General features: G+C 42.9%; 1 protein-coding gene across 1 annotated transcript; it reads left to right on the top strand.

Annotated features, from left to right (window-relative positions):
• The first annotated feature begins 259 nt into the window (after positions 1-259).
• gfi1b (growth factor independent 1B transcription repressor) lies at positions 260-4,449 on the top strand. The gene is made up of 7 exons (XM_068729505.1): positions 260-426; positions 858-958; positions 1,214-1,369; positions 1,484-1,713; positions 1,849-1,986; positions 3,317-3,482; positions 3,889-4,449. The coding sequence occupies exons 2-7, from the start codon at positions 865-867 to the stop codon at positions 4,065-4,067; spliced, it is 963 nt and encodes a 320-aa protein (XP_068585606.1). The 5' UTR covers positions 260-426; positions 858-864; the 3' UTR covers positions 4,068-4,449.
• Positions 4,450-11,739: the final 7,290 nt, after the last annotated feature.

Genomic DNA, 11,739 nt, shown 5'->3' with positions numbered 1-11,739 from the left:
TCTTTCATTTAAAGCGCCGAAACGCTGCGCCCGAAACGAATATTCATGAACTTCAATTTTATCATTTGACCCTAACGTTTTACACTGCATCACTTTGTCTATAGACTAACTGTTCCAGGGACAGCTAAGGCCCCGTGTTCTATACGCAAATTTCCACCTGCAGGTCGGCCTTCTCATTGGTTGAAACCACAGTCAGATTCCCCTGCGAAATTATCTGATTGAAAATCAGGGCGGGGAAAAAAAGAAGGAGCAACAAGTGTCATGTGTTTTTTTTTAACACTGCTTTGCTTTTCTGACTTTTAGGAAAGGATTTTTTTGCGACGCGTCTTTCCACCGCAGAGCCGCTTCACACCCAAAAGAAACGAGGACAAATATCATTGTTAATAACTGCACTTTTCCTTTCGACGGGGACCTGCTCGGTTAACGGTGAGTTGAGATGTTCCGACTACAATAACTTCAATAACTTTTCACGACTTGTATTCCCCACAAATAATAGAATAACTTAAACATCTGAAATATTTAAACTTCACGTCTGTTGGCCTATCGACCAAGTAGATAAATAATGATTTATATTAATCAATTAGCGCGTGAGTTTAATATAATATATTCAATAATAACTGAGTAACGCACCTGCAATTAAAGACTGAAAAGATCATTTAAAAGTAGCCTGACTAAAATTACATATCAGTAAAATCTTAGATTAAAATACTTGTAGTGACCGTTTATTTTTTTTAAACAAAATATGACATAAGCAATATTTTATTGACAATCATGCTGTATTTCAAAATACTTTATCGTGTCGCTAACGATTTTTTTTGGGGGGACGGTTGTGTGTGTGTGTGTGTGTGTGTGTGTAGGATCAACATGCCCCGGTCATTCCTGGTGAAAAACAAGCGGTGCTCGTCCTATAATGTTCACCGATCACACGAAGACGAGCCTGAGGCCCCAACGTGTAAAGGTAGGACTCCGTCTGCTACTACTCCCATGTGTCGTTATTTTAAAGCTGCTGCTGCGTTCATACATATATACTCTATTACTGAAGTCATACACCGGTCTCCAGTTACCTCAAGGTTAATTACTGAATAGATGCTTCTTACTTACACAGAATGTCCTCCAAGAGGTATTGCGGTTGTTGTAGAGTATCTACTTGCTGTGCAATCACATGTGTCTTTTGCTTAGAATTTAATCACTTTTATTTGCTGCGGATTTGCAGAAGACACATCGGAGGTCCAGAGCACAGAAGACAGGCCTCAGTCGTCCCCTGCGGGCCGCTGCTCCTTTGAAAAGGACGAGGAGCCTAAACCCTTACCTGCTCACTCAGAGCCAGCCAGACCCCCCGTGGCTCCCATACAGTCATACTACCTAAATGGTGAGCTGACATTCATCTCTCACCTTTTCCTGCCACCTCCATAAGATTTCAATCAGATGGGTGATTTCTTCTTTTTGTGTGTGTGTGTTTGCTGTACGCCTGTTCACCCCTCAGAGCCCCACATGGCCGGATTCGCTCCTTACTTCAAGCCGTCGTACGGCTGGGAGCCGGTGCAGTCCTCCTACAAGCTTCGCCAGTTGAGCTTCAGCCCCACGGTGCTGCAGCACACCAGCGACCTGTACGGCACCCACATCAGCCGCAGCCCACAGCCCCAGCAGCCCCTGGACTGCAGCACGCACTATTCCCCCACCTCAGACGCATACCACTGTATCGCCTGCGAAAAGGTACGTGCAACATTTTTTGTTGTAGTTGTGAAGCTTCTCGTATTTATCGAGGCCAAAAAGGTCAAATCTGTCATCAGCTGGAGATTCAGCTGGACTTGTCAGCCACCTATATTAATGGACTTGCCTCTCATTTAGGTGTTCTCAACACCCCACGGCCTGGAAGTTCACGTCCGGAGGTCGCACAGCGGAACCAGACCTTTCGGCTGCAGCATCTGCAGGAAAACCTTCGGCCACGCCGTCAGTCTGGAGCAGCACATGAACGTCCACTCTCAGGTATGTCGGGGACCCCGAGACGCTGAACAACACAACACATTACAAGCTTCAGATTAGTGGGCTACTATAGTGTATACAAGTTGCTATACACTTCCCATAATGCCCGGTAAGAGGCCACATCTTTCAATCCCAACGCCTTTCGGTTTGTGACGTAGGCTTTTGTTAAAAGCTGATCTTCTCTATGCCCAAGTTGAGAGGACCCGGGTGACATCACTATGACATCACCAGGGTCTATGACATCACCAGGGTTATTATGTATCTGTAGAGCTCGTTACAGGACGTTATATTACTTTTCACAGTCTGAGCAACGTTCAGCGAGATGAGTGAACCCAACTTTATGTGTAAAATGGATGCATTGCCATTTTTTCAATACAAGTTTCTTTCTCAGTTTTACAATGTATAACTGACAAAAAACTTAAAACTGATCCAACAATCTCAATGTAAGGTCAATTGGAAGAGCAACTTGTAGGTTGACTTTTTTTTTTTTTTTTTTTTACAAAATGTATACTTAACCTTCCTGAAAATGTAAAAGTTAAAGCAGGATTGTATATGTTTTACATGACTTAAGGGCACACATTCAGAGGGGAAAGTAGCGGTTTTGAGCAATTAAAAGTGCTGTTTTTTCAATATTGTTTTTGTTTATATTACGTAGGACAGGGGTGCCCAATCGACTGGTCGATCGCGGAGGTAGTGCGGGTAGATCGCATGCCATTCAAAAAAAATGAGATGTCCTCATGGCATTTGGCACTTGATTTACGTAAATGGCAGCCAGTCTGAATCACATCTTTTCTAACACACGGGTCACCACTTATGCGCGGTCAACCGCACAACTCCGGCGAGCTAATTATTAGCCTCCCAATTTATTTCTACTCCAGAAGCTAAAGCTGCAGCGCCAAGATTTGGGTAACTTCCAAAACCTCGCGTCAGAGCTGGAGACTCATGGACAGTTCTGGAACTTACTCACAGAGTAAAGTACCCAAACATGAGGAAATGTGCTTCCTTCTTGACTGCATTATTCGGCTCTACCTATTTATCTGAGTCAGCATTTTCCCACATAATGAATATTAAGTCCAAACACCGTTCCACCATGACTGATGATCATTTGAAGTCTGCTTGAGGCTGGCTAGCAGCTACTGTCCGGACTATGCAACCCTGGTTGATTCCATTCAGTGCAAGTCATCAGAGTAAGGCACCCCTGACGTAGGCTAACCGAGTTGCTGTCTTCTTTTTGCTTTTGTGAATCTGTCATCGTGTCAATTTCTGTTTTCAGGACCATAATGAACCGTGAAGCTTCAACCTTTCTGTACTTGTACTTTCGTCCTTAAATCAGGAAAAAAGCTTTGAGTGCAAGATGTGCGGCAAATCCTTCAAGCGCTCCTCCACTCTCTCCACGCACCTGCTCATCCACTCGGACACGAGGCCTTACCCCTGTCAGTTCTGCGGCAAGAGGTTCCACCAGAAGTCTGACATGAAGAAACACACCTACATTCACACCGGTTAGTCACACTATGCAGATTGTCTGTTACAGCAGGTGGCCATATATGAAACTGTCCATGGCTCCTCTCGCTGTAATCTCCTGCTTTCCAGGTGCAGCATGCAGGAATTGTTTCCAGGAGTAATATAACTACTGATAAATCAGAAAAAGAAACTTAACCAAATGTCCTGGGGATTTGCATATCTGGTTTTCCTGCTTCATGCGGAGCTCTGTGAAAGAAAGTCTATGTGAATCTGAACAATGGCATGATTCTTCACCCGTAGTCATGCATGCTTATCTTTTTTTGGGGGGGAAAAAGCATACCTTTTATGGTGCGGATAACAAACCTGAACTTCTCTACACAAATTATTTAGAAAAGATTTCTCGCTGGTTTATTTGTATGTGTGTGTGTGTGTTTTATTTTTTAGGTGAAAAACCCCACAAATGCCAGGTGTGTGGCAAAGCGTTCAGTCAGAGCTCCAACCTGATCACCCACAGCAGGAAACACACGGGCTTCAAACCGTTTGGATGTGACATTTGCTCCAAGGGCTTCCAGCGCAAGGTGGATCTCCGCCGGCACCACGAGAGCCAGCACGGCATGAAGTGAAGAAGAAGCACCGCAGCCTGTGTTCATGTCTACCATACAGTGCTATTCAAACAATAAGCTGGTATTAAGTTCTGGTTGAAGGCGATTTAAAAAAAAAAAAAGTCACCTGTATCATGAAGAAATTGAGTAGCTGATGAAAATGTATATGAGTTAATATATTGGAAGTGATCTTTCAGAGATGCTTTGTGGATGAATGTGCTGTTGTCATTCAGATTTAAAATATGCTTTTGGCTTTTGATGACAAAAAGGCAGCAAGAACATTATTTTTGGTTTCCTCTAATTTATTTAAAGTGTGCTTGATGCAACGCCTTGTATATTATACTTTCTGGAGTCCATGTGTGAGTTGCTAAATGCGTTCCGTTAAAATAAAGTGTAAAAAGCAGGCACATCTTTGGTTGTTCTTCTAGACTAAAGACATGCAAAGTGAAATGTAAAATCATTTGCACCTTCCAGGCAAAAAACACATGCGCACCGTTTGTCTAAGATGAGCACTGCAAACACACTTTAACTTCAACACTCGCCTCTTTTATGTGTGTTTTTCCCCGCCACTCTCACGTCGGAGCAGGATGTAGAATGACTAGCGACTGTGGCCTCGGGTGAAAATCTCTTACGAGGACCAGAGATAGAGCGTAATGGAGTAACGCTGCATTCAAATGACATGCCTGGAGCGCCATGCAAATCCCAGGCTAGAGAGCTATTCGTTAGCAGGACAGTTAGCATCCGTTTTATTCTGTTTGAGGCTCAGCAACTTCCTCGAGAGACAAAACCAGCTCTATAATCTCAGTGAAAACTAAATAAAAAAAAAAAAATCACAATTCCACAAGCTGTCATAACTTTGGCCACACACCATTGTATACACGGAGTGTAACTGCTTGGCCTTTACAGTGCATTGAGTCCAATGGGATACAGGGATTAATACGAGGCTGGGGAAAAGGGATTGAGCTGTTACCACACCCAGCCAGCCTGCTGGATTAACTTCAACAAACAAGCGCAGACTCTTAACGAGGACTCACCACCTTCCTCAAACACCAAACCTGTTAGGACGTTAAGCTGCTCGAGGCAAATCACATCATCACCGGCGCCTTTTAAATCTGACATCAACTGGATGAACGGTTGTCAGAGTTTGCACAAATGTTTTGATCTTTTTTCAGATACATCAGCCCAATTTTTTCAGCTGCATAGATCTTAGAAACACTTAGATCGATATATAAAGAGCTAACTGGGACTAGAAAACACATCACACCTGTACTGAAATGCTCCACTGACTGCCGGTAGAGTAAAGAAGGTCTACAGGGCCCTAAACAGTATGGCTCCAAAACACATTTCCAAGCTGCTCACTTGCTGTAGCCCAATCAGATCATCAAGCATTTGCCTCCTTAATGCAACGAGAATTAAAACTAAACCAGGGGAATTTGGCCAATATGATGCTGTTCTCTGGAACTGATGACCTGAGATCTGCGGTAACTGTGTCTTCCTTGAAAAGCAATCTTGAGACAGATCTTTTTTTCACTCAGGATTTTGGTAGTTAGAGTGTGTTCCTAACTTAGGTTACCTTCTGGGTGTGTTTTACCCATCTTGCGGGGACATACATCTGATTACACAGTCACATTGTGGGGACTTTCCTTCTTTATTGGGACAAGATGCATTGTAGATCTTTACAATATAGGGTGAAGACTTGGTTTAAGGTTAGGTTTAGGGTAAGGTTAGTGTAAGGGATAGGTAAAGGTTTAGGCTAGGGTAAGTATAGGATTAGGCTGGTAGAGTTTATAGATTGGGCTAGTGTAATGTTCCAGGAAATTAATTTAAGTCAATGTAATGTCCCAAAAGTCATGAAAACACGACTGTGTGTGTGTGTGTGTGTGTGTGTGTGTGTGTGTGTGTGTGTGTGTGTGTGTGTTTTGTAGGGTTGGCTGAAAGGTTGTATTCAAATAAAGTATTTATATAATTTACCTGCAAAATGAATTGATATAGAAATTAAAAGAAGGGATCATAACTTCCCTAAAGGTGTATTATTCACCTATGCTGTGCCACGGGGAGCCACTGCTGCAGAAATCAGTGTCTGCAGAGGGAACAGAGGAGACGTGAGGGCTTATGGTCTGGCAAACAAATCTGAGGTCTTTATGCAAAATGTGTTGACATTGCCAGGGCAACAGGGCCCGTTGTGATCCACTACAGTTAGGACCTGCTGCAGCCGCCGCTGCATCCTGGTTAGAGGAGACAGAGCAAATCACAATCCTGCACAGGTAACCAACAGAAAGAAGGGACATGCAGGGTGGGACTTAAACAGGACATGTGTCCTGAAAGGGGAGGGGCGGTGTGTGTGTGTGTGTGATGGGGGTGGGGGGATGGGGGGGGGGCATGCACCTGTACCATTCCTTTAACTGTGTGTGTACAATTGTATGAGCGTGAAAAGATTGATGTGGAGTCATTTTGATTTTATTTAATTTAATGTTTTTATCACAGATGTCAGAGGAAATAGCAGGACTGTGCTGGAGTTGTTGATGTGGTTATCCAGCTTTTGTTCATTTGCATGTATGTTGCCTGAGGCATTGTAGTATCCTGAAAGCTGCAAATTTACTTGATGGTTTTTCCAACAGTTAGGGCTCCACCTGGGAACCGTTTCTTAGGAAAGTGTTGTTTTTTTTAATCAGAAGCTGCACGAAAAGACGCATTGAATATATTTTCAAAGTATTGTTTGCAGTTTGCTGCCTTAACGGTGGAGTAACAGCAGAAACAGAAACAGTCTCAGCAACAACAACAATGATCCACCAAATCTGTTCCATCCAAGAGACCATTCAACAACTAAAAAAGAAAAGAAAAATCAAGTTTCCAAACAACCGTGCTGTGCCTCAAAACCAACACAACTCAATCCAAATGCGGCTCTGTCTCACACAAACACACACGCAGGACCTAAACATGGCAGAAATTTGTCTTGCAAATTGGCTGCATGCAAATGAACGCTGGTTGGTACTGTGGAAACGCTGCAGGATGGAAGAACGGCCTGAGGCATCTGAGGCACATTCATGGATGAAAGAGAGGGAGATCTCCTGGAGATCTAAAAAAGGTTGGAGTCTGAGTCATCGTTTACCGTTGGAAGACATCCGCCACTACCGTACACAAACCTTTTGTCACAACTAATAGCTCCAACTGTTTTTGACATACACATTTTATCTGATTCTATGTCAACTGTTTTAGCCGTTTCAGCAGTTTAGCATCCCAATGACTTGTCTTTCATGTTCCTCATTACAAATGACTGAAACACAAACCTTTCCTGTCCAAAAATACCACATTTCACAAATGACTTAAGTGTAATTTTATAAAGAACATAAATATGAGATGCAGTAAAAACAATCCTGGCATTTGAAAGCAGAAGACTATGCAAAGAAATAATGAGTGCAAGGACTCGGAGCATCCGTTAATCAACAGGGAGAAGCTGGGAAAGCTTTGCTGAAGATCCAGAACACGTTTGATGAATAAAAACAACATGCATCAGTGAAAGTTATAGACCCTGAAGTCATAATAACAACCTCAGGGAAGCTACGGAAGTGCGTTGCCTTCGTAGAGTCAGTGTTGAGTGACATGCCAGTGATCCATCACGTTGTTTTTTTACACCGACAGAATAATCCAAACAGAAACATAAGCTGTCAGCAGATTTCCTCTGCATGACTGGACTCAGGGAGATGCTGTGTGATCACATCCGCTGCTGTCACACAGTGTCGGGGTGAGATACTATTTGATTGCCAGTGACACTGTGTTGTGGCCCAGCACGTCCTGCCCTCCCATAGATAAGTGCGGCGACAAAACACGCACTAATGGCCACGCCTACAAAGTGTCATAAAAAGATCAACTTTTCCTGTGGTGGCCTTTTTCTGGGAATTAAAAGCGTCCATTTCAAATCAACACGATGCCTTTAAGTCACACCCCAATGCTGGAAACAGAAAAGAAAAACGTTGAAGCTGCTCATGAATGATGACGTGGTTACAAGTGAGAGCTCCAGAAATCATTTTAAGTTTAATTTTTGTTTCTAAAGTGTGATGTTCAATGACCTTTATACTCTTTGTCAGCCCACAGTCGAGCACTGGCAGCCAGTGAAGGCCCCATTTACATTCATTCCTCGCAAAATGCATTTGCATTCGTCACAAGAGATTAATTTATCGACGCACCCGTCTGCCCATGAAATATATCAAGAGTGGCGGGTGCTGATACTGGCTGGGGCGTCCTGGGTACCAAGCGGTCTTGTATCTGAGCCATGTGGTAAGCGGTATCCCAGGAACCTTCACTTAAAAGTGAAGTGTCTTCTTCACTCAGTCGCCGTGTGTCCCTGTCAAAAGCTGTCCGATAAAAGTAAACAATGCCATAAAAATGGATGACTTGATGTAATGAATAATGTATTCTTATTTTCTATTCATTGATTGTGTTCGCTCAATCACGTAAGGCTGAAAACTTAGCGATACAATTTTAAAGAAGGCATCATAGCAAGCAGATAGTCTGCTGCAGTGGTTCCCAACCTGAGGATAGAGTCGATAAATCTAGAGCTTCATGACATGATAAATGAGATGTATTTCTTCAAACACTCCTCCGGTCTCTGCCTTTTTATTCAGTCCAATTACTGAATGGATTGTCTTGAAATTTTGCACAGACATTCATGGTCCGCAGAGGATGAACCCTAACGACTCTAGTGATGCCCTGATTTTTTTATCTCGCGCCAACTTTACCTCAAAACAACGCTGTGCTAAAGTTCAGTTTATTTCACTCAAATTACTGAACAATTTCCAGGCCTCTAAAATGTATTCAGGTAAAACAAGGAAACAAAATCCCTCTGATTATTTTGGTCATAGTGCACAGACTTATTCAACCAGTGACGTGAGTCAATATTTAGCATTTTGAGGTATCTAAATAACGTAGTAACGCAGTAACGCAGTAACGTGACAGCTGTGGGCTCTTGAACAAATTGCAGCGAAAGCAATCACTGACACTGATCTTTAGTTTTGCCTACAGAGAGCGACAAGGCTTCGTAGGTGCGGCCTAAGGTCTACGTCACACGTTCAAACATGGCCATGCATACAGAAAGCCCGTCCAACCACGGAACAGCCAGCTGCAGGCCCAGAGGACGGCGGTGCAGATGCTGAGAGAAGGGATGACAGGAGAGGAGATACGCTGAGTGAGAAGTCAGAGGGAGTGGGAGCAAAGGGGTGAAATCTGAGGGCAGCAGGCTCCCTCAGAATAAGAGACTGTCTGATAACCTTATCATGGCCTCCCCACACTACAACGGCCGGAACACGCCAGCAGAGCCGAAAGGGAGGAGCGGACAGGCCCTCGACTGAGATAGCACCCAGAGCTGGACCAACATTCGACGGACGAGGGCCCTGAGACAAAAAAAACAACAGAAAGAGAAGGATCATGTAAATCCTTACTTCACCACAGCACACAACAGATTGTCAGTCAGAGCCATAGGTGCTTTCTGTCCCCTCCCACAAAACACAGACTGGACCTCACCATGTATGTTTTCATTGAAGCTCTAAAAACAAGTTGTTAACATATATGTCAGAATTTGTATGGTCCAAGGTTTCCCAATATCCTCAAGTATATTCCTTTTTCAAAGGTGGAGGGTAGCTGACAAATCTGGTCTTTAACTTGTCATAGCAGGACAAGCACAGGTGTTGCTCATTACGTTAACGATGGCTCCTTTCTATTCAGCTATCGCGTTGAGCCTTGTGTGTCGTTCAGTGAGCCATCATTAATGTTATAGATTACACCTGTGCCTTAATTCTGCTGCTGTGACAAGTCACAGGCCCGAGCCCAAGGTCCACGCTCACAGACTTTGAGGTGCCTTCCTGCAAAGTCCGTGAGGGCCTAAAATCGCAAATCGCATACTTCTGTCTTTTTACGTTTTTCTCACAAAGTAGGTACTGTTGCATGCAGCATGCATTTAATTGGGCCATACTACTTCCTCATAATATGGCATCTTGAACTTTGACCCTCTCGCTCATATATTGTGGGTCAGAATAGCCAGAAAAGCAGGCTGGCTTGCAAACTGCAGAATGTGACAGGATGCAGAGGGACATACTGCATACTGTATTTGACATATTATGTATTTAGACTAGATCTTTTTTCCTGGCATATTAAATATTGTGGTAGTATGGGTATTGGAACACACAGAACACTTGCCTGAGAGAATTACCCACCATTCCTAGCGCTGTGACGTTCAACAGGGGGGAAGTTCAGAGGTGTAAAAAAAAAAAGGTAAACAAAGAGGATGTTGCATGGGTGTTCAGCCTGGCATATTACATTTACACAGAAATATCAACATTAAAGATTTAAGATTGTACATAATACTACATGAAGTCAGAGGATTTTGCAGTTACCTCTCGTCTCATAAGGCAAGAGCCTGGAAAACGTTTAGAAAGGCAGTAGAAAAAGTAAAATAAAAACCAACAACTGTAAATTACACGTTGCGGTGTTGTCGAGGTAACGTGACGTGTCGCCACAAAGAGAGAAAGTCATAAAATCTTACCCAGTCAGATGAGAAAATCCTAATTTGAATCTTTGCGTATCCTGTTCAGAGATTGATACAGCAACTGTTTAGCCTAGTTTAGCACAAAGACTGTAAGTCCACCAACACGTCCAAGAGACACATGGATCTTGTTCATCCATGACAGAGCCTCTGTGTGCACACACTGGTAGTGGTTGTTGGTTAAGAAATGGCTCACACACCTAAGGAACAATGTCCACTTGTTGCCTGTGTGTGTGTTTTATCTCTACATGTGTGAAAGAGACAGTGTGAAAAAGATAACCTTGTAGTTGTTTAAAAGCATGTTGTTCACTTAACCAGGTAACCTACAGGTTGATAATTCACTAGTTGTAGCTCACCATCCAGCATATCAGAGTCAACCAAAAGCAGCATCACATTCTCAAACTGACCCTCCAATTAGGGGAGTTATTTTTCTCTCCCAATCCATACAACTGCACTTGAATGCACCATTCCAGCAGACTTTTCGTTTTGCACATCAACAGCACATTTTCCACACAGGAACACCTCATAGGACATACATATGAAAATATTTCACCAAAATGTCTGACTGCTCTTTAAAAACAATAATCAAATCAAATAATAATAATAATAATAATAATGAAATAATAAAACAAAAAACTAATTCTTTAACTAAAACGAACATGATTTGAATTAAAAAAAGTGAATATGAGATGGCTACAAGCCCACATTGTAAATGTTAAGCCTTGCACTCCCTTAAGGCATGAGAGAAGAAGGCAAACTAGAATCTAAGTAAACATCAGACTATAATCGCCTACATAACAGCATCTTAAATAACTTGGTAAACACAACTGCTTCTTCAAAGTCCTCTGTCTTCTCTGAGGGGATGACGGTCTGTTGACAGTTTCTGGGAGGGATTTCTGCTGGGAGGGACAGCACACAAATCCTCTTTACCAAGGGCCCTCTGAATACAGTGGATGTCTCCTTCTGGCAATACAAATACAGCATATACTGTTAGTGGCTGTTAAAATACCCAATCCTCAATATGAATTAATCATACATCTACAGATGATTCACAGAGACTCGGGGCGTTCATAAAGAGTCAGTTGTTGAACTTTGATGGATGATTGATGCTTTTCCCACAGCCAGAGAATTTCCTCCATCAACCACGTTTTGTTTGGT

This window comes from Cebidichthys violaceus, unplaced genomic scaffold (genome assembly GCF_023349555.1).
Source record: "Cebidichthys violaceus isolate CVI_PGR_0920_01 unplaced genomic scaffold, fCebVio1.0.p SCAF_102, whole genome shotgun sequence".
NCBI lineage: Eukaryota > Metazoa > Chordata > Actinopteri > Perciformes > Stichaeidae > Cebidichthys > Cebidichthys violaceus.
This window is presented reverse-complemented; position numbering and strand designations above follow the sequence as displayed.

What these genes read in the sequence shown, in the direction of transcription:
- gfi1b (XM_068729505.1), top strand. Translation starts at nt 865, where the DNA reads ATGCCCCGGTCATTCCTGGTGAAAAACAAGCGGTGCTCGTCCTATAAT. An exon ending in ACTGTATCGCCTGCGAAAAG is followed by an intron (nt 1,714 to 1,848) that starts GTACGTGCAACA and finishes CCTCTCATTTAG; the next exon opens with GTGTTCTCAACACCCCACGG. An exon ending in ACACACCTACATTCACACCG is followed by an intron (nt 3,483 to 3,888) that starts GTTAGTCACACT and finishes TTTATTTTTTAG; the next exon opens with GTGAAAAACCCCACAAATGC.